The 23,991-nt window shown below is 40.8% G+C and overlaps 2 protein-coding genes across 2 annotated transcripts; both read right to left on the bottom strand.

The window, feature by feature from the left end:
* Nucleotides 1–1,446: 1,446 nt before the first annotated feature.
* Nucleotides 1,447–11,135, bottom strand: LOC114355786 (dmX-like protein 2). The gene is made up of 13 exons (XM_028308806.1): nt 10,992–11,135; nt 10,346–10,547; nt 9,089–9,304; nt 8,605–8,756; nt 7,933–8,078; nt 7,615–7,721; nt 7,186–7,493; nt 5,665–5,949; nt 4,882–5,145; nt 4,269–4,418; nt 3,866–4,017; nt 3,541–3,604; nt 1,447–1,915 (listed from the first exon to the last, which is right to left on the bottom strand). The coding sequence occupies exons 2-13, from the start codon at nt 10,533–10,535 to the stop codon at nt 1,790–1,792; spliced, it is 2,160 nt and encodes a 719-aa protein (XP_028164607.1). The 5' UTR covers nt 10,536–10,547; nt 10,992–11,135; the 3' UTR covers nt 1,447–1,789.
* A 3,938-nt stretch (nt 11,136–15,073) lies between these two features.
* On the bottom strand, nt 15,074–16,147 carry LOC114355780 (uncharacterized). The gene has a single exon (XM_028308799.1). It carries the CDS (start codon nt 16,145–16,147, stop codon nt 15,074–15,076), a length of 1,074 nt encoding a protein of 357 aa, XP_028164600.1.
* Nucleotides 16,148–23,991: the final 7,844 nt, after the last annotated feature.

Here is a 23,991-nt window from a genome sequence, read left to right as displayed (position 1 = left end):
TACATGGATCTCACAACTTTTTACCGTAGAACAACTGAATAGTGAGACTTGGTTTTTTGACAAGTATTGTTTTTGATGAGTTTGTATTACAGAACGCATGTGTAACTAATGGGATAACTGTTTAAAAACACGATTAGATAAATTTTGCTCTATGGATAAAAAAGTTACCTCTGATTTTTTTGCATTATACGACCGTGGTTTATAATAATAAATTCTATAAAATCACAATGATATCAGTATTTACCTCTTTGATTTCCTGACGGTTTACGGTTTAAGAACTTTATTTCAATAATTCACTTCAAATTCAAAATTCAAATTCAAATATTTATTTGCACAATTTTGGGTAAACATAGTGGTCTTAAAACTAGTATAAGTAGATCGCCAAAATTTGCTGTATAATTAGTCAGCGTACAAATATTTAAATAATTTCTACAAGAATAAATTACAAATATTATGTCATTTACTACATGAAAATAATTAAATATGTCAGAAATATAAAAAATAAAACAATGTCAAAACAATCAAAATAAATTAAATCAAACAATAAAATAATGCCATTAAAAGAATAATTAAAAATAAGTAATAAATGTCATTTTCGATTGAAATATTCATTCATAGTATAAAACGTATTTTCTAATAACCATGCATGCAATCTGGTTTTATATAAAGGCCCTGCAAGTGTCCTAATTTCTTCGGGTAAAGCATTATATACTTTCACCGCCATTGAAAATGCATTCTTATTACTTAGCGTTAGTCTACAGAAGGGGACTTCAAGCAATCCTGTAGGGCGTTTTCGAAGAGATTTCCCTTCAAATGGCAGTTTTAAAGAAAAAAATTGGGAATGTTGTCTTACAAACAAGCAAATTTGTTTAATGTAAAGGCAAGATAATGTCAAAAGTTTAAAACGTTTAAACAATGGTCTGCAGNTATTTTTCATAAACAAGCTTTTGATGCTGTAAAAAGAATAAAATAAAACATAAATTCTTTCAAACCCATAAACTTATTACTTTACTCAATTTAACGATTAAAAACTTGTCGCGGGATTTACTAGTGTAAAAATACATTAATTACGTAACTTGATTTTGCTAAAAGTCTGATCTGAAAAAATCAAGTAGGTAAATTATACATTATTTCTTTATTATTATGTATGATGTACTGTCTTAGGTACGATACAACTACGGATTAAGATCGTTTAGTCGACGCAGCGTTGAAATTGTACAGATAAATGCAGTTTGCGCACTCACTACGCGACGTCAAGCAATAAAAACCTAGAATTCGAACGCCAACTTTTTGCTACAACGCTCTTAAGCTTAGGACCGATTCGGGCGCACTGTGGCAGACGAGGCGAAGAAGATCGGCAAGACTTGGAGTGAGATCAAACACATAGCTCAAGACCGAACGCGATGGAGGACTGTTGTGGACGCCCTCTGCCCCATCTAGGGGACATAAGGTTTAAAGATTCTTTATTTCTCAATAAAAACATAATTGTCACTTACTTGAGAACAAAATTAAACTAAGTATGATTTACATTTGAATCGTTCGCACCGATATGTTTTATAAAAAGCATTGGCTTTAGCAAATTATACCATCTGATTGGCGATAAAAAGTAAATCAGTATAATATAGGTTCAAAACAAATATAATTTTCTAAATTGTAAATATTAGTTTTAGACATTAAATTTAATAAGTAAGGCTCATTCTACAACGTCATGAATATGTAGGGCAAGACATAGGACCATAAGTCAAGTCAAGTTAGGACCGATTCGGATAATCGGCGTTCTACTGTACGTTTAAAGTTGGTATTTATTAACCGCAAGCGCAGTGTACAGTGTAGTTACCTGTGCAACGCCATCTAGCGGCGAGGCGGCGCCGGCGGCGAACGACACGGAGAGCGTGCGCGAGCGCGACCAGCCGCGCTGAAACACACGTGCGCAATGCATGCAGGCGATGCCACGGCTGATTCCGACATGCATGGGGCCCTGTCTCGATGCTGGGTGTTTTTTTATTATTATTTTGTGCGATTTAGGGCTCACGGGTCAAAAGTGGCCTGTTCTTTATAAGGCTTGCGTGGGGATACAGATCTAACACTTCCAAGATTATTATTATTAATTTCTGTCTAAAGCCTGGTCCGTGAGCACGTAGAATCCCGTCCAATGACCCCAAGCTACCCATCCCTTTCGCTCGCGCGTAATTATGTTGCTGTCGCGCTCGCACACTCACTGGGGGCGCCCGTCGCACAGTCGCCACGGACCAGGCTTTAGATACTCTTGGTATGTTATCATGTAGGTTTATAAAAGTTTTATTATTATTGAATCCAGCATCATTGAATGCTGGTTGTTTATCTCATAGTATCTATCAGACAAGTTAGACTTAATTTTTTATTATGCAGTCGGTTAAAATGCTACTACGAATTTAGGCAAAGGTCAAGTATAGGTTCCAGCCTTTGATTGGTCCAAATATTGTCAATCAACAAATCACAGGTGAATCTGTCAGTGACTCAAGAATATATTGGTGGTTGAGTCATACTTGAATGGAGTGTCATGATACGGGATATAAAATCTGACACGCCAGACAAGATGGAGGCTTGAATTTTTAATTCGACTACTGGGACATATCTGCCTGGCCCATGTATGCCTTTAAGAAGCCAAAGTGTAGTCATTTTATAGTTCGCGCTTTTTTATTTTGGGCTGAATCTTCGAAGTGATGGGTGTTAAAATTTACCAGCAAAGAGACGAGAGAAATGTGATGAGATCGTGAATTTACCAATTCTAACAAGGCTATAAGAATTATCAAATCAAAATCAGCATAATAAAATTATAGGTTGATTGTATATTAAAACAAAACTATGTTGTTGATAACCTTACAACCTTGTTGGAATTAGTAGCATATTATGTTCCACATTTATACGACATTTCCGTAACCTCAAAAATTAATTATTGGCCGCATTCATATTATGGCCTTCGCTTGTTCTGACCTGCGGGGCTCATATTTGAATAAATTTTGAAAACCGTGTATCCAATTGGGTTTCAATTCAATATAAAAATCTTGTTTTACATGGACACATAGTATCACCAGTCACAGTTCAAAGTGTAGGTGAAAAGCTACTGATATAATAATTTGGTGCCATTTAACATCGCAACTGAAAATAGAGATTATTCAAATGCCACATCCACCATTTTAATTTTTAATTTGCGCTATGTTACAAGCCAATATAGCACGTAACACATATACACATATTCATCATTCCTATATTAATACAACTATTCACCCGACCCATAACACGTGAACAATCTAGGCTATTTAGAATCAATATGTTTTATTAGAGGTTAACAGTGATTTAATTTGTGCCTCTGTTTATTGGTAACATTCACGTGTCTGGCAGTGATGCGGTTAAGACATTTTTAAATGAGAGTAAATTGTTAAAAAATGTATCAAGTTCCTAATGAAACTATTCGGGTATTACAAGAACATACCTACACTGGAGTTCAAAAATTTAATGGGAAGACTATGTACAATTGTATATCCCATGTGCTTATCTTACCTGCCTTGATAAACTGTCTTCATCACCCTGTGAACTTCGAACGTTGTATGTGCCACCAATACATCTGAAAACAATCAAGAACTCGTTATATTTTGTTTGAAAAAAACTAAAATAAAATCACTGGAGATTTTTAATCTCAGCTCACATTAGAAGCTTACATCAACCCGATTGCCTGAAATAGAAATGTGCTTCTCAGGGCAAGATAAGTCGGCGTCACAGGGTCAAATTATGTCATGTAAGATGTCATTGACACGATTTTTGTGACCTCTTTTGTCATTTATACTACACGATAAAAGAAGATTTAAAGTAAAAGGGCATTAATTACCTGACAAGATGAGCCAGAATCGCCTTGACCCATCTAATTTTCCCGCTGTTGAGCAACTCCATAAGTTGTTTCGGGTGGTATTGAGGTAGCACGGGGCACGCCATTTGCGACGCCTCAAACAGGCCGTAATCCGGCATATAGTCCAAAAGTGGCTGAAAAAAAAATAGATAAGTTATAAATTTTCTTATAATAGGCTTTTAAAAAGCGCTTATCCACGTCTAAATAATTTTCTTTAAGGTAGTCTTTGACTAGCGACACGAAAGAAAAGCAAATCTAATGCTTGCGGGGCACAGACGTGACGATGCGATGTCGTGTTTATTTCAGACTTGCTGGAGTTTATGTAATACTTATTAGTTAATTTACTGCACGATATCATTGACAGTTCTCATTATCACGGCGTTACCTGTGGCTGATCTGGTTGTGTTTTGTTCCGCCTTCTTGCGTCTCTTTCCAATAGCTGTAAGTTGATGGACGACACTCGTTGCAAATGTGGTGCGGACACTCGGAGGTCAGAATCACGGAGTGCCCGGGATTCACTGCCTTCTTCTAGCTCCTAGAAAATAAATAGTGCAAAATAGGATCCGGCAGGATCTTAACCTAAGTAAATAACAAAAATATCGGTTCATAATCATATCGGTTAAAAAGTTTAAGCCACGATAGCCGAACGGTGAAGGAGTCGGACTGTCCGACTCGTGATCCGAGGAAAATTGAAGTAAATATAGTTCCAAAATACTGAACTGTTCTATGCATGACATTGACAGTGGGGCGCTACCGTCAATACCGGATCGCTGGTTCCGATTCTTGCCATGTTGGAAACCATATAGTTGAACGATGGTATCGCCCCCCTGTCATTGAGTTTGGTGGGACAGTTCAGCGTGGGTTATCTATACAATAAATGATTGTCACGTCACTCATATTACCAGTCATACTTATTTTGGGCATGTTTACAATTATTTTAATTTAATTAATTATTTAAAAAAACAATAAATACCTGACGAGTCAATATTTGAACATACCTGTCCTCCATGTAATCCAGAAGCCATTTGCTGGTGCTCAGGCTTCCACTGCGAGTAGACGTGCATCTCAGAATCCATTCCCACGACAAGTATACCGTCTCGCACCCACGAAATCTGCATAGGCAGCGGTGGTAGACCGTCTGCAGTCTTCAGCTCTATGCGGCGAAGCTGCATCCATCGGATCTCTTCCACGAATAACGGGGCAGCTAAGGACGAAGCCTTGCGGAGAATAGGCCGGTTGTTGTTGATGGATTCTTTCATTGCCTGTAAAGATATCAAAGTTTTGTATTCGCTGTTCAACCAAACATGAATCTAAGAGCAGACTCGAAATAGTTGCATCGTCTTTTTTAATAGCAAGTTTTTACACCAAATCCGAATACCTCCGGGAGCAAAATATTACTCGTTATAGATACAAACATTAAATGACTTTATGCACTTTATGTATTCATATTTTACGTATCTACAAGTTTATCTATCTCTGTAAATGGCGTGTTCGTTAAACAATAAAGGGCTGATTTTTCAATCGTCAGATATCTTCTAACTGAATACTGAAACTGGCAATGTGCCAAACTTATTCTTCAGGTACAAGTTATCCGACGATTGAAAGAAAAAAAGATATATTTACTACCATGGACTTCACACAAATACAGGCAATTACATAGACATGACAGTGGCACATAATAAAGGAGAAAAAAATAAAAACAAGAGTAAACGATTGAAAAATCAGCCCTAAATAAGACGTCCCATTTCTATTGGCTTCTTAAATGTTTTTCATGACAATACCTTCAAATTGGCTTGCGCAAGATCACTGGAAACAGGCGTGAACAGCAACACCCTAGACCCCACGGCGACCGTCAGAATATGCGAGCCGTCCTCCTTCGACACCCAGTCCAGTTGCACGAGGTGTTTCTGTGTCAACGGACAAGTGTTGCCGTTCTCCATGATGCTCCGCCGTAGAGACTGGAGGGTGCTGAAGGACGGGACTGCGAGGAGACCCGTGGTCTTGCCCGGGTCGCCTTCGCCGTTGCGGCTGTGGCTGCGCTCTTCGGATGACAGGGTTTGGAGAACCTGGGAAAGGGGATCAGGATTAGAAATTAATTCAAGCTTATTATTTATTAATATTCTTAACTTCCTAATATACAGAAGAGACCACTAGATTTTACAGTACTCCGAAATATACATAGTAATTTAAGTTACATATAGTCGAATTTTATAAAAATCACCTGCATCAGGCGTTGTTTTTGAATTAGCTAACATTCTTATAAGTGATCTTTAGAAGCATGTCTGCTTGGCCAAAGGCCTTCGGCCAACGAGTACTATCAGAAATACGGGGTCATCTTGCTTGTATTATTTTTATCGTTTCGTTTGCTAAAGTGGTTTACACTGGTAGGCTAGATTGATTTTTTTTAATGGTGTGTATGGTGCATACCTCTGGCAGTCTGACGTTTCTAAGCGGTATCGTATCTTCTAGGAGCCATTCGGCGCCGCCGGTACTCTCGCACTCATAAACCTAAGATAGCTCGCTATAAATGTACTGACCTGTGTCAACCTTTGCTTCTTCTGCATGAAGGAGGTATCGTGAAGATACGAGAGGTCAATCTGCGTGTCAGCACACACTTCAACACGGGGTAAGCTGACGTTTCTAAGGGGTATCGTATCTTCTAGAAGCCATTCGGCGCCGCCGGTACTCTCGCACTCATAAACCTATGGTAGCTCGCTACAAATGTACTGACCTGTGTCAACCTTTGCTTCTTCTGCATGAAAGAGGTATCGTGAAGATACGAGAGGTCAATCTGCGTGTCAGCACACACCCCTACACGGGGTAGGCTGACGTTTCTAAGTGGTTTCGTATGTTCTAGGAGCCATTCGGTGCCGCCGGTACTCTAGTACTCATGAACCTATGGTAGCTCGCTACAAATGTACTGACCTGTGTCAACCTTTGCTTCTTCTGCATGAAGGAGGTATCGTGAAGATACGAGAGGTCAATCTGTGTGTCAGCACACACTCCTACTCGTGGTAGACTGATGTTTCTACGGGGTATCTTCTGGGAGCCATTCGGCGCCGCGCGTACTCTCGCACTCATGGACCTATAGCTGGCTTTAAATGTACTGACCTGTGTCAACCTTTGCTTCTTCTGCATGAAGGAGGTATCGTGAAGATACGAGAGGTCAATCTGCGTGTCAGCACACACTTCGACATGGGGTAAGCTGACGTTTCTAAGCGGTATCGTATCCTCTAGAAGCCATTCGGCGCCGCGCGTACTCTCGCACTCATGGACTTATAGCTGACTTTAAATGTACTGACCTGTGTCAACCTTTGCTTCTTCTGCATGAAGGAGGTATCGTGAAGATACGAGAGGTCAATCTGCGTGTCAGCACACACTCCTACGCGAGGTAGGCTGACGTTTCTAAGGGGTATCGTATCTTCTAGGAGCCATTCGGCGCCGCCGGTACTCTCGCACTCATACACGCAAACGCAGAGGTTGACGAAGCGCGCGTCGGTCAGGTTATTGGCGGTGGTGTTGCCACCTTTAGGGCGGGTGAAGGAGCGTCCGCATTTGTACGCGCACGCTATGCGGCCGGAGTATGCCGCGCTTATGTGGAGGGGTTGCCCTATGAAAAAATATATGAATGTGTTAAATGTGAGTTGGTTTTGATATTGTATATCTTTTACAATGAACGAACAAATTCAATTTTTGATAGCCGGTTGTAAATAATAAATACAAACAGTTACCTGGAATGTCTATTGCCGATTCTTGATCTTTGTTCATCATTTCCCATTCTTTCCAAGTATATTCAAATTCATTGTCGTCTTTCTTCGTGACATTACATTTCCAGAATCTAGGAACAAAATAATACAGGATTAGTAAAATATAGAAGTATTTTATACAATACAATTCATACCGCAATACCACCAAAGTGGGATAGAGCATTTCGAACTCAAACATTTGTTTGTAGAGGAACATTTCTCTCTCTGGCTCAGTAGTAAAGCTGTCAGATACTAATCTGCCAGTGCAGTAGTAACACAAACATTATTATGTGAAAAATATACCTCAATGTGCTATCAGAACAAGCCGTGGCCAAGATGTAGGGCGCCAAGCAAGCTGGGTATATCGACGCCGAGCTGAGATGGCCAGCGGCTGGCGTCGCGTGTATTACGTCCACGCCGTCAGGAAGGGATAAGGGACATTCGCACACCTGTGGACAAAATGTGATGTCAATCCTACAAATTAGAACTTGAATAATGACATTAAATTCGCCATAAGCATCAATTCTATAATCAAATCAATAATACGGCATTCAAGACTAATTAAAATAAAATAAAATTTACAAGCACCCAATATCATAACGAAGAGTAAACTCAGATGCCAGGAGATATTGGTAAGTGTTTTCCACAAGAAAATGAGCAACACAAAATCGGTGAATAGGATCAATCAAAATTTCTGACTGTTAACTCATGATTTAGATAGAAAATACAGCTCTAGGAGTACTTTTTCAGGAATAAATAATATGCTTTGCTAATTCACGAACCTTGGATACAATTTCTATTTTAATATAAGATTTTAAGCTTTCGCGTTCCATTTCAACTAAAATACCAGTCTGCATGTGACCACGGCTGCAGCATCGCAGCCGAAACGTCAATCCGTGAGTACATAATGTAACTCATTAATAAACGTCGCGTTAAGACCCGTGTCTTACTATTTTAATTTCTATTTTGACTTACCTTTTTAGTAGATATGGAAAGATGATCGTTAACCGGTGGAGGCGGCGGCACCCGATCTTGGTCAAGCGACACAGAATTCTTCCGCGATTCACCTTCTTCTTCTTGTACAAGTGCACTATCTGGCACGTACATCATACTGTTTGTGAGATCATCTGAAAAGTTATTTCAAGTTAAATTATGTACCTTATAAGATCTTCAAAAGGTTGCTTTTGCACCAGAGATATGCAGCGAAAATTGGCGGTGTGCAATAACGTAGAGAATTTGTGAAAAAGTATGGATTCCTCCTGAAGATATGTGAGCAAGATGATTACGTAGCTTAGTGCATATCTGGTCAAGAAGCAGTCTAAATGATCTAATTAACAAGTTAAATAACGTGATCTAAGTCGCCGAATTCTGATTTAATCTCAATTTTTAGAACCAATAATCCTTTTATCCAGCAATAGAAATCATTTGGTTGAAACGGCTTTTTATCAATGGTACTCACCATTAGCATCAGCCTGTGACGACACAGTGAGTCTCCACATATGCACGGTGGATCCTCCATCAGTCCTTTCCAGCACCACGATATAGAACGGCTCGTTGAACACAGCAGCCTTGCGGAGGTCTACTATCGCTTCCAAACCAGCTTCTGTGATGGTATGCACGTCAGAGCCTTCCACGCCTGAGTCCGAACTATCAGTGTCCGGAGAGGTACGCTCGCCTGGAAGAGTAATAACTCATTAAATAACCAGCAACTTTAGGTAAAATTCATTTTTCGATTATTATTTGAAAATAAACCTCCACATTTGAAACCTTCATCATTTCAGTCACTGAACGTTCACTGCTTAACATAGGCCTCTCCCAATGATTTCTATATTGCCCGGTTGGTAGTGGCCTGCATCCAGCGCCTTCCTGCTACCTTTATGAGGTCGTCAGTCTAAATTGTGAGTGGACGTCTCACGCTGCGTTTTCCTTGATACATTCGTTTATTATATTTTTTTCTTCACCTGTAATAAGTTGCTCTTGGAACACGTGTAGTAGCTGAGTGTTGTGCCAATCATGAGTGGCATCGGCGATCGCGTGCAACTGTATGATGGCGCCGGGCCGCGCCGTGGCATGTTGCGATACGATCTTGGCCCAGTCATGGAGAATGCACTAACAGAGCCATCTTGTGTGACGTCACTAGAGTCACTCACTTGTAATAAGTTGCTCTTGGAACACGTGTAGCAGCTGAGTGTTGTGCCAATCATGAGTAGCGTCGGCGATCGCGTGGAGCTGTATGATGGCGCCGGGCCGCGCCGTGGACTGCTGCGATACGATCTTGATCCGGTAGTGAAGGATGCACTGGCAGTCATCTTGTGTGACGTCACTAGAGTCTCTCACCTGTAATAAGTTGCTCTTGGAACACGTGTAGCAGCTGAGTGTTGTGCCAATCATGAGTGGCGTCGGCGATCGCGTGCAGCTGTATGATGGCGCCGGGCCGCGTCGTTGACTGCTGCGATACGAATACGATCTTGATCCGATCGTGAGGATGCACTAGCAGAGCCATCTTGCGTGACGTCACTAGTCACTCATCTGTGATAAGTTGCTCTTGGAACACGTGTAGCAGCTGAGTGTTGTGCCAATCATGAGTGGCGTCGGCGATTGCGTGCAACTGTATGATGTCGCCGGGCCGCGCCGTGGACTGCTGCGATACGATCTTGATCCAGTCGTGGAGGATGCACTGGCAGAGCCATCTTGCGTGACGTCACTAGTCACTCACCTGTGATAAGTTGCTCTTGGAACACGTGTAGCAGCTGAGTGTTGTGCCAATCATGAGTGGCGTCGGCGATCGCGTGAAGCTGTATGATGGCGCCGGGCCGCGCCGTGGACTGTTGCGATACGATCTTGATCCGGTCGTGGAGTGGGATGCCGCCGCCCTCCTCTAGAGTTGAGTCGGATGACATTGACATGGTGTCGTGTTGCTGTAGGAAAAATTGCGAATGAAAATCCTGTGAGAGAGTTGCTATATAATTTCTTGTGTTGTCAACTTTATTTGCTTGTGTTAAGTTCAAAATCAACGATTTAATGATGATACGGAAATAAAGGATCCCAACTAATATTATAAATGCGAAAGTAACTCTGTCTGTCTGTCTGTCTGTCTGTTACGCTTTCCCGCTTAAACCTCGCAACCGATTTTGATGAAATTTGGCATAGAGATAGTTTGAGTCCCGGGAAAGAACATAGGATAGTTTTTATCCCGGTTTTTGAAACAGGGACGCGCGCGATAAAGTTTTTCTGTGACAGACAAAATTCCACGCGGGCGAAGCCGCGGGCGGAAAGCTAGTTTGAAATATTTTTTCTACGTATATGATTCATTCCTTTCAAATAAAGCCATTTTCATGTAAAATAACCTCATAACTACTTACGAACACATCTTTATGGCGCCGTTCCGAAGTAGCTATCTCAGCGAGCAGGGTGCGAGCGTCGATTACAGCCTGGAATACTCGTAGACTTTCCCCGTCACTCGCCACAAAGCATGCCGAGGGAGAGTTAGACAGGTTTCCTAGAGTTGTGCTGAAATAGAACACGTTTTCTTTACTTAGTTGTAGGTATAATTTTAAGACAAAACTTCTCTATAACACAAAACTCTACCACTTAAATCCCACATAATTCTGTAGTAACTGTAAGACCCAATTTTGAGCCGCTTTGAATGCAATACAAAGTCAATGGGCTATCGTTTGCGTGCTCAACAGTTAGCACCATTGGCAAGGTTACAGGACCTAACTCTACAGTGTCGTCATACTATAACTGCTTAGCACCAATTGGCGCCACTATCTTAGGTATTAAGGCTTGGTATTTCTTCTAAAGTAGGTATTTCGCGCTGTCAAAATCTGCGCGCGCAATTCTTCGCCGAAAACAGCGCGTCAAAGAGCTCCCGCCACAATTTCCAGCTACACAGTATAGAAATACGCAGTTGGTTAATAATAATAATATTTCTTTATTGCACAAAACTTTTACAATGGTAGTAACACAATTTAAATATAAATATAAATAGTGCATTGCTGAAGGAGACACAGAGTAAATATACAGAGGTTTCCAAACTAGGCCAAGCCTGTATCTTGGAAAACCAATAAAATTAAGTGTGTAACTTGCAGAGAAAAGGAAAACCAGTACAACAATGCAATTTCTGGTGCAAAAGAAACATCATGAGTAGCCTAAAAACATCAATTTATCAGGTTTTCTGTACTTAAATAATCCAGCGAGAGTAACCACTTGCTTAGGGCTATCTTTGCTTCCGAAACAGAACAAGATTTTATATTACAAGAGCTTGCTGCCTTATTATAAATACGCGCCTTGACATAGTCACCAAATCTGCTTGCAAATCGAGAATTTACAGAGGGAGTGGGGATTTTGAATACGCGCTTTTTAATGAGAGTATTGTATTCATCAGATGAGATTAATCGTTTGTGGGCAATCAGGGTGGTTTTAAGGATGAACAACTGACGCACTGTAAGAACCTGAGCCTCCCTATAGAGGTCCGTTGTAGGGTATCTAAAAGGTTTCTTGAGCATTATTTTTAAAATGGATCTGTTTGCTCGTTCAGCTACCAGGAGTGAAGTCTTGGCAGCACTGCCCCAGACTGAGACACAGTAACCAATCAAAGACACGATGAGCGCTTTGTAAATAATAATCAGTAACTCGAAGTTGGCTGTATCTCTAAGCTTCCTGAAAATACCTGATAGCTTTCTCAGACGTTTAGCCAGCTGCTGGATATGGATTTTGAAGTTAAGATGCTCGTCTATCATTACTCCCAGGTATTTTGTGACTTTGATACGGCTAATGTAGTTACAAGTGCAACTTTGAGATGAGGACAGATCGCAAGAATGTATTACTAGTTTGTTTTCGGAATTAGGACTGGACGCTGCCGTTTTATGAAAACAGATGAAGTTAGTTTTAGAGTGATTTAGGGTAAGTAGGTTATATTTAAGCCATTTACAAATTAAGGACATTCCGAGCTCAGCATAGTGAAGTGTGGAGGACCAATTATTACCATTGAACAGAACAACAGTGTCGTCTGCGTAGCATATCACCTCGGCATTTAAAAGGGGTAGATCATGAATATCATTCATGTATATAATGAAAAGGGTGGGGCCAAGTATGCTACCCTGGGGTACGCCGAAATGTATAGGTAGAGAATCACTTCTTAGTTGGCCTACCCTGGTAAATTGTTGCCTATCCGAAAGGTAACTTTTAAACCAATCCAGCGCAAGGCCCCTCACACCCAAGCCCTCCAATTTACGGTACAGTATTTTTGTGGACACGGTGTCGAAAGCCTTGGCCAAATCCAAGAAAACCCCTACACATTGCTGGCCCTTATCCAGGGAGCCAGAGACAATCTCAGTGAGTAACGTAACAGCGTCTTCGGTTGATTTGTGGCGTCTGAATCCGAATTGTCTTGGGGATAGTAACTCGTTTTGCTCAATGAACCTGGTCAGGCGGTTATTGACAATTTTCTCCAGCATCTTGGAGAAGACACAGAGTAACGAGATAGGTCTGTAATTACCCGGTTTATCTTTAGGACCGTCTTTGTAAATAGGAGTTACCAGAGCAATCTTCCAGGATGCAGGAAAGCAGCCAGTTCCCAAACTCAAGTTGAATATGTGTTCTAAGGGTGCACAGATAATACTTCTAGCACATTTAACAAGGGCGTTACTGACTTCGTCTACTCCGGGCGCACTGTCAATTTTTAGTTGGGCAATCATATCAAGTATTTCATCTTGATCAGTTGGGTCGATGAAGAAGGAGTGTGCAGGTGAGTGTGTGTGCTTAACACTGGAAGCTAGATGGTCTTCAGTTTCTCCAGTCTGAGACATTATGTTATTTGCCAGTGACTGACCGACGCCGGAGAAGAAAGCATTACATTCGTTTAAGGAAACCATAGGGTTATTTTTATCTGAAATTAGGTCGTTCGATTGCTGATTAAGTTTAGAGTTGTAAGTTTTCTTTATAGATTTCCAGAGAAGCCTAGAATCTTTGCTGTTTTTTAAGAGTTCTTCCCTTTCATAAGCTAGCTTTACCTTTCTTATTATGTCAACGTAGAAGTTTCTATACCTACGATATGAAATACTTAAGATTTCATCATTTGGGTTTTGTTTAAGTTTAACGTGGAGCCTATCCTTGTGCCGTGAGCACCTAAGCAGGCCGGGGGTCATCCACGGCCTGATGACGAATCTCGAACGACTCAATTTAACTGTTTTGGAGTTCAGTTTAATTGATTCATTGATCTTTGCCATGAACGCATCCACAGCTTCATTAACGTTAGTCATAGAATATAATGGGTTCCAGTCAACTTCCTCCAAGTATTTGCAAACTCCGGTGTAGTCTGTAATAGTTCTAAACCTGGCTTGACCATTGCTGGGATGCTTGGATTTGGTTGTGAGAGCAAGCATGGCGATCCTGTGGTCGGTGATATCAGCGTCGCATACAACACCGATGGCTTTGGTTTTTGTTTTAACGAAGATGTGATCGAGACAGGCATCTAATCGAGTAGGTTTTGTGATAGCAGGTTCCAGACCATGCTCTGTGTAGCAGCACAGGTAATCAGTTGATTCTGAACCGAGGATGTCGATGTTAATATCACCGGCCACAATGATGCACCGCTGGTCTTTCGTAGTACCGAGAAGTTCGTCCAGTGAGAACAAAAAGTTATTAATGTTTCTGAAGGATGGCGATCTATATATTCCTAGGATTGTAAACTGATTGTCAATGGTTATTGATAGACAACATGCCTCACTGAAAAATGGCTCCATCACTACAGCAGGCCATGTGGACTTAACAAATGCAACTACACCTCCATTTTGGTTGATATTGTGTTTGGTTGAGTAGGAGTTATACCCAGGAATTTTTTCAATTATAGTAGATTCGTCAAGTCTGCACTCCGTTAGAATTAGGACATCAAAGTTAATATTTAACCTGTGGAGGTAAATCAAGAAAGCGTCGAGATTTTTAGCGATACTTCTGATATTCATAGTTAGTACGGTAAAATTAAATGTAGGGGTGATTACAGCGCCACATGACTCTGGGTCGATCAGTTCATAACATGGGATATCAGGAATTTTATCAATATCAGCAATTAGGTCTAAATTACCCATTATTAGGAATAGTTTTCATAAAATAAAGAGTTGAGTAAGCAGAATTAACAAGGTCAGCCGTCAGAAGAGAGCGCCGGTAGCAGTTTAATCTAGACAGTTTTAGGAAGCAGTGAAGTGTGTTTATAAATTGATGTTTCGCAGCAATATTGACAAAATTCAAATAAAGTTCTAAGCAAAAACGAGTTAAATTAGTAAGAGTAACTTGTGGCACAACAAATAATCTATACAATAAAAGTATTGAGTTAAAATTGAGAGTGTTTCTTAATAAAGAACAATTAAAAAGTAAAGGTAATAACAGCCAGGAGGCCGCGGTAAGTAGTAGAAGGTAAGCAAGAGTAACAATTGTTATACGTTTGTTAGGAACAGTTTAGAGGCTCCATAGGGGCTAAGGAGGGTCTGTTCTGGACCTCTAGTTTCTCCAGGACCGCTAAAGATGTAACGTGGAGAACAGAGCTTGTCTCGGTGCGACGCATGAAGATATTGCCGTTTGACGTCCAGACAAATTTAAAACGTAGTTCATTGCCCAGCTTTCTAGCCTTACTGAAGAGTATTCTATTTTCTTTCGTCAGATGTTCATTCAGAAAAACGCGGCGCGGGGTGCCCTGAAGGTTCAGCTTGTCGGTAGTGAGGCCCCGCCGGACTCGGGCCGCGCGCAGCAGCTGGTCTCGCGGCGCGCGACGCGTCATTGAGACTACAATGGGTCTGGGGCGGTCTGACGCACTTGCACCACCTCGGGGTCCTACACGCCTGACGTCGTCGATGTCACGGGGGTCCAATTCGACACCAAGGCTAGCGGACACCACGCTTACAAGTTGTTGCAGGTTTTCTGTACTATTTTCTGTAATTCCAGTGATCTCCACGTCTTTAAGAAAGCTTCGTTGTTCCTTTGCGGCTATAACCTGACGCAGTTCAGTCACTTCGGCGCGTAGTTCGATAACTTCAGCTTTGCATCTGTCCATTTCCTTCATTTGACTTTTTATGTCGGCTAGTTCCTGCCGAAATGCAGCGATCTCGTCCGTGGTCGAGTTTAACGACTTAGTGAAGTCAATCATTTCATTTTTCATTGTAATGAAAATGGTTTTTAAGTCAGCAACAGCATTGGTGAACGCAGACATTGTCTGGGCCGGCACCTCCATGGCAGCCAACTGTTGAGCAGACAACGTAAAATCGCAGCCGGCCAATTCCTGCTCAGGTCTCTGTTGCTTTGTTCTAATTGGGGTGTTGTCTGTTTTCACGCTCTTACTTTTCAACTTACAGATGGGGCAGATATATTGGTTTTGTTTTGTTCTAAGCACCTTGTGGTCCTCCCGTGTCATGTTCAAGCAAAGCGTGTGGTATACTGTTGAGCATTTAGAGCATGTAATGGTAGCTGCACCGTCTTCTGTCCCGTTCTTGTTTTTTGTAGACTTATTACAAGCTCCGCAAACCATTGTTGATGTTATGTTGTTATGATGAGCTTACGAAAATAAGTTGTGTCAAGACTCTAGTGCCCTCTATTGGGATTTATGAAAGCTATAGCGTGCGCCAGATAGGGCAAACAGCATCGAGCAAGGACCGGAATCGCAAGCAAGTGTCTCGCAGTGGCACCGGCAGATGGCGGTAGTGTGTTTTCGAGTATAAGCAAATCATAAAATATGATACTCGACCAGGTATGAGAGGTTATGTTGCAAAAAAATTCGCGAATAACATCAAAGTCTCACTTCCACAGTCACAGTAAACCGACACTTTCACACTTCGGCAGGTTCGAACTCAGGATCTACACGCACTGACGCCAATAATAGCACTTCTATGAGCGTATGCGGCACCCAGGTATTATAGTCCATTTCGTGCTGATTCGAGTTTACTTAGTTCCTTGAGATAACACTGGTGTAAGATATTTGTTCTGTTATACTCAACTATCACCAAAATGAAAGCAAAATTGTGCACTGGTTCAATTATAAATTAAGTTTGTTACAACAGCGTACTTTGATTGATGTTTACTTGGCGAGCGCCATCTGGCGAAAAAAAGATATAGTTGAACGATGGTAGCGCCCCCCTGTCATTGAGTTTGGTGGGACAGTTCAGCGTGGGTCATCTATATTATGACGTGACAGTGCATACAAATCTGAAGGTTATAGTTCCAAAATACTGAACTGTCCTATGCCTGACATTGACAGTGGGGCGCCACCGTCAATACCGGATCGCTTGTTCCGATTTTTGCCATGTTGGAAACCATATAGTTGAACGATGGTAGCGCCCCCCTGTCATTGAGTTTGGTGGGACAGTTCAGCGTGGGTCATCTATAGCTGACGTTTGACCGTCACAAAATTACCCTCCCGTGCCGCTCTCATGTCTTAGGCACTGACTGATTCAAGCACTAAACATATACCTAGTAAAGGAAGGAGACATAGATAATGTTATGGAGAAAGTGCGAATTGAATAAAGAAAAAAATCTTCTGTAGACCATGGGTTGCCAATAAAATTACAAATAAACATTAAACAAAGATTTGATAAAACCATATCTTTAAAATAAAGTTTAGTTAATTCAAGGTGACAGAAATAATAAGTGTGTAGATCCCTACACAGTGATCGTTAGTAAAACTATGCCAGAACTGATTGTAGTAAGACAGTAGTATACATCCAATAATAATAAACAATATCCAACGTTGGCGTAACCGAGGCATCATTCTTCCCTATCAAAATCCACTTATTCGTTTTGCTTCGCGTCCGCAGTTTATGTGAACGACATAATAAATGTAGCACAAATGTCAATTCGTATTTATGGCGCCCGCACCTACACCGAAAATAGACGGTTATATTCGATAAGGATGCCACTATTACGCACGATGACGTACTATCCATTGTAATTCAAACTCTACCTTCCGCGTGTTCTGTCAATGGCGTAGTGATCTAGCCTCAAGGGAGCTTTGCGCCCGACCCTGGACGCGTTGGCGGAACAAATGATAAATATTTTATGACTGGACTGGAGGATTCTAACTAGGTTTGAACAGGTTTGAATTTGCGCAAAACATACATAATAAATCCACACAGGCAGGCCGGAACTGGCCTTCAGACTGATGGCATCGCATTCGTTTGTTTCAGCCGTATGACGTCCACTGCTGGGCAATGGCCTCCCCCAAGGATTTCCACCTCCCACATCCAGGTGCCTGGATCTGGATCGTCGATCCACCTAGTGGGAGGCTTGCCCACACTACGTCTTCCGGCTCGTGGTCGCCACGCGAAAACTTTTCTGCCCCGCATCGCATTAAGTAAAATAAATCAACGATTTTTTTCCAGAATGATTGTCCGATTAGTATTTTTATTACAACGTGCTCTAAAGGTTATATGTAATACTGATTGAGACATTTCGGACAGCTTTTTCGTCGTTAAACATTTATACGTTATGCATAGTCGTTGCCGTTATACGTTATAGTATCTACATATAGGGCACCCCTGAAAAATAACCCTAGATACGTCAGCTTACATAATATGCCAGCTCATTAAAGGCATTCCAGCGGTTTTCATTCAAAACATTTTTCACAAACAAACCTATTACCAGCGAGCCGGATGGTGGGCAGTTCATTGTCGTTTCAATTAAAACAATAACTCCAGCGCTCAAATGAGTGATATACGACTGTAACTACAACTATTAGGTTCCTAGCGGCCGACTGACTTTAGACCTCAATAGATCGTCTTTAAAATGACATTGGAATGCGTGGGAAATCTTAATTTTATCCAGTCTCCTTAAAGTTTGATATAATTTAACCTTTTGTTGTAGTAAAAAGAAAAAAAAAGATTAAGAGTCTTGCCGACTGACTTCAGAGCTCAATAGATGGTCTTTAAAATTACATTGAAACGCGTGGGAAATCTTAAACGGTTTTAATCCAGTCTCTTTAGCAACATATAAGTGTTTATTATGCCTTTTGTAGTCACTTATTTTTATAGTTATAAGGAAAAAAGTTCAGATATATGCTACCCGTTTCAGTTAACGAAACAACGCGAACGCCCAAAACTTGATTATGTTTGTTTTGATTGGTCATCATCATCATCATTTCATTCAACAGGACGTCCACTGCTGAACACAGGTCTTCCCTAATGATTTTCAGACTGGTCGGTTGCTAGCGGCCTGAAACCATCGAATTCCTGCTATATGAGGTCAAATTCAAATTCAAATTATTTATTGCATGTCACATAGGTAAGGGTTGACAAGAACATAATATTGTACATGTGACGCCCAGTGAAGGCGTTGCAAAAACTTAAAAATAACGTTGCAAAATAAGGTCTTCTGTCTACCTTGTGTAATTGCGGTAGACATATTGTAATTCAACCGATCCTTATCTTATACCTGAAACTAGCGGCCGCCCGCGACTTCGTACGCGTTGATCCCGTGTTACCCCTTTAGGGGTAGAATTTCGTAAAATCCTTTCTTAGAGGATGCCTTCCTCATAACATCTACCTGCATGCCAAATTTCAGCCCGATCCGTCCAGTGGTTTGGGCTGTGCGTTGATAGATCACTATGTCAGTCAGTCACCTTTGAGTTTAAAACGCATATTTGGCTTCGTTTTGTAATACGCACCTACCCCTACGTTTCTTATACTTCCTTAGAAGTTTCTAGAGTCTTCCTCCATACATTAGAGTGATTCTTGACAATGGGCGCGGCGGCCGAGCCCGTCGGCCAATATTATTGTAACGTATTATTGCGTACATAACCCTGCGCTTTCGATACGTCTTCGGTAAACACTTTAGGATATTATTTTGAATACTTTGAGATTGCTAACTGTGTGGTAAATATGGGAATTTCCATCAAGTTTTGTTTATCTGTTCTAATACTATTGATTCTGATAACTAATTCTTGTGTTGTATTGTAATTACATTTAGAAACATTTTTGATATTCACGCGGACGATTTATCAGAGGGCTGTTAACTACTTCGTGACATGTAGCTGGATAAAAAGGGTCCATAAAGTGTATGGTATTTTACGAGAATATGGAATCAAATGCTTGAAATCAAACTGAATTGTTTACTTTGTTATTAAAGGTCCAGCACTCAGTCAGTGTCTGAGGTATACTCGTAGTAGCGGCACGGGAGGGATGACATTGACATTATTGTGATGTGACAAAGCGTATAATTCTCTTGGAGATCCTGATCGAGACATTCCTCAGGTCAAATATCTTCACTTTAGACTTTAATCCTTGAAAGGAGTCCCTTTGTACCTATCACGTGTTGTCTGCAGTACTAGTGGATCAGTGGTAATAGCCGTCTGAGCGGACGCACTGATTGCTCTATTGTACGAGGTCCATGTTACGATCCAAAGCTTAAAGAAAACTGTTTCTTTGGCACCAACAAAAAACAAATCATAATTAAAAAAAAACTTATACTGCCTAAGGCTGTATCAATACTTCTTTACTGGATAATATCATCATATCGCCAACAAAACGCGGAAGGAGACGTGCTGGTGGCAAACGACGACTAACGTCACCAAGGGGGTCTCTTGGTGATGACAGCGTCATCATCGGCACCGATCGGCTCGAATTACTCGCCTTGGGACACCGTCAACGCACAATTACCTCGTATCTTAGAATCCGTATTGTAATTAGGAGGCGAGAATTACAGCATCAATTTTTATACAGCAAGCGATTTTTATTTCTATTAATATCGTTAGGACCCTAACACTGCTTTAGATCTAAATCCTTGCGAGGAGTCCCTTTAAGTTTGCTATCACGTTTAGCCTTCGCTCCTTACCGTAGTGGATCAGTGGTAATTGCCGTCTGAGCGGACGCACTGATTGCTCTATTGTACGGGGTCTTTGCCCATTTGCCCAGCGAAGGCGAACAGATTGTTACGACATCACCGGATGAAGGAATCCTGGACGTCTGTATTCTAGTAAACAAGCCTAAGTGATTTAACCTCTAAAGTGAAGCAGTTTCTATCTTTTAGCTTATAGACTAAGAGCTAGTGAACGCCAGACCTACGTCATTTTGTAAAAGCTAAAAGTTTGTCAGCGTATGCTCTCAATATAGGTATGAAAGTTTGTGCATTACGAAGTTTGGGTCTTCGTGACTTTGACAGCTACCCTACAAAGATTGTCTGGCAAAGAGTTGGAACTGTCAAACTGTCTGGCTGATGAGGAAACTACTTTTAGTAGTAAACTATACTGGGAGTTTTGTTTCTTAGAGTTTTATATTTTAAGTAATTTTCAATATTATTACTGTTGGATACCAAATTTACGTTATTTATTTCTTTATTTCCAAAATACTATAATGCAATAACAAATAAATTAATAAATCAGAGAACGCTTGCATATTTTACTAACGCGCTCGATACCCATCCATTTGCCACAGTGGTATTTGAAGTCGCAAATTGGCTTTATTCGCCACTTACTCAGCGATCGAAATTGCCATACACCTGGGCCTACAATAGCCTACAATAGCGTAATCAATCAAAGTCACATTCTAGAAAGTACTAACATAACAAACAGGGCTGTCAATAAAAAGTTTTCGTGAATTTGTAACGAGCGCCGTGACCTTAACCTATCGGCTGCCGACTAGTGCCCTGAATTAAATACGAACCAAGCTTCGAAGTCACAATTAGGGTTCACATCGGAAACATTTACAACTGGCTTTTGTTTATAGCTTAGCTTGAAAAACACGTGTGTACCCTTTTAAAAACGGGATAAAAACTATCCTATGTTTTTATATCTGGGTAAACTCTCAATACCTTTCATCTGCATCAGTTTAAATTAAAAACATAACCCTCCTTCTGGTGCAGTCGAGTAAAAAGTGGTTTAAGTGTGAAAACGACACAGGCAGTTTCGCATTTAGTAAGTCTCAGTTTATGGCTCTCCATTTTGATATTTGCTTCTCTTTCAAAATCTCTACTTCTGCTTTTCAGCGTATATGTCAAGAATTAGAATTTTTTAAATTATTCTCTCTCTCTATCTCTCTTCTTCTTCTAATGTGGGTGTCTAAAACCCGTTTTCACCATCAATCCCTAATTTTTAAGTGACCCCTATGGTAACACATAATAACAGGAATTTTGATTTCATTGGGGTCACTTAAAATTTGGGATTGATGGTGAAAACGGGCATAAGTTGTCTAACTCTTTAAATCCAGTCACGTTTACTTGCAACCGCAGCTGACGTAGTCACACAAATCAATAATCCAGACGGTCCTCAGATTCGTAAAATTTTCCATGTGAGAATAATTTATTGATTCAATGTACCTATATTCAAAGGTCACATTCACGACAATGTTTTTCCTATTGTGTGTGTCACCTTACGACAGACAGAGACTTATTTTTGGTGTAAAACTTACTTAAACAATGTTACGATTCAATATTATACCGTGTATTATCACATTGATCGACAGTGACGTCCACGGGCGTGGGCTTGAGTGGCGACCACGTGCCGAAAGACGTAGCGTGGGCAGGCCTCCCACTAGGTGGACCGACGATCTGGTGAAGGTCGCGGGAGGCGCCTGGATGCGAGCGGCGCAGGACCGGTCTTTATGGAAATCCTTGGGGGAGGCCTTTGTCCAGCAGTGGACGTCATTCGGGTGAAACGAACAAACGAACGAACGACCGTCCACGGGCGTTCAGGTAGTAAAGGATGACGATAGAACGCCTATAGACTCCATGTGTCATTTGGGATATAAATTCTTACTTGTACTGTCCACCAAAGTGTTATTTTTATTTTTTCTTATTTTATAAGTCTGTTGTAATAATGTTGACTGTAATTGTATCAGGCTGACTCAATCGAATCGACGACGAAACGGCCTCCAATAAACTAAATCGTTTATCGAATGATTCGAGAAAGAATTCGAAATTGCATTGTACTGCTGACTAAAATGGGGATCACAATTGAATAGATCACATTAACCAATGATTCCAGTCACGTCCAATAAAAAAGTATCTACTTCATGCCAGTGCTGAAAAACTCTACTCTACCTACCTATTAGGGCTTGTTCCATCTGTGTAATATCCCGTTTTTTGCAGGATCCCGTTTCTACCATACGTGTTTTAATATTAATATTCACACGAACATCCTGTTTGCGGTGTCAAGCAGAAAACCGATCCGTATTTCAAAATACATTATGTGTGTGATAAAGGTAGCAGAAGGCGCTGGATGCAAGCCGCTACCAACCGTGCGATGTGGAAGTCATTGGGGGAGGCCTATGTTCAGCAGTGAACGTGCTGTGGCTGAAATGATGATGATGAAGATGATTATGTGTGTTCACACGACAGTCCAGATCCCGTAAAACTAGATTGCTGTGGAAAAGAGCCTTTAACCAACATTTCCAGGCACGTCCAGTTCTTTAAAAAAGTAGTTACTTCATTCCTGTAAAAACTCCATCGCTATTATCTTTGCATCAACAGAGACTATAAGGCAACTCACCTAAAATGCCAAAAATGGTGTCACGCAAGGAACACGGGAAGGCCCAAATCTAGGGCACAAGCCCAATCAATAGGAGAGTCACGAACTTGACACTCCCAGCCTGCATAATGACGGCGCGCTCACGCAAATAAAACATCCTGTGGGCTAGGGAAATGATTTGCCGGTTTCCAGGTTGACCAAAATATCTGGTCCAAATAATTATGTAAGTGATTCATGGTATAATTACGAATGTGAAAACTTTGTAGAACTACCATGAAATGACTTTTTGAGGTTCCAAGTTTAAGTCCAAAATAACCTTTAAATTCAAATGATGCCTGGTTCCTTTTCGTGCTTAAAGCCACTGAAAAGGTTTTGATGAACTTCGGTAGAGTTAGGCTAGACCTAGGAGAAGGCCTTTAGATAGTTTTTTGTAGTGAAATTAAACTAAGAGGTGAAATAGGGCATGCAATTTTGTATGGGGGAATAAAATTCCCCTAAGTTAGAATGGTGATGAGTTATGGGGTGTAGAACTCATCACAATTTATACTTTTGGTAATAAATAAAATATTCAGAGGACGGGGCCTATAGACTTTGTATGACACATAACATAAAGTTTCATATATTAATACACTGATCATGAATTTTATTGCTGTTAAAACTGAATGAAAGTCGTTCAAAGACTTGATTGACGACAAACGTGGCGCGTATGGAATGCCAGTTTGATTGCTAATACCGCAGTTAATGTATCTCAACTTGCAACTTTGTATGATGCTGGTATCCTGCCAAAGGTCATTGGGAGATACCACCTAATCTTATTAATCAAATGAATAAAGAATTCCAATCACTGTTATTTGAGGAGTTATTTTTGTCATTTAAAAAGACATTGTTGCTAGTCTTTTGTTTGCTTTCATCATCATCTCTAC

The sequence above is a fragment of the Ostrinia furnacalis genome, unplaced genomic scaffold (assembly GCF_004193835.3).
Source record: "Ostrinia furnacalis isolate ACB-3 unplaced genomic scaffold, ASM419383v2 OfSCF2506, whole genome shotgun sequence".
Classification (NCBI taxonomy): Eukaryota; Metazoa; Arthropoda; class Insecta; order Lepidoptera; family Crambidae; genus Ostrinia; species Ostrinia furnacalis.
This window is presented reverse-complemented; position numbering and strand designations above follow the sequence as displayed.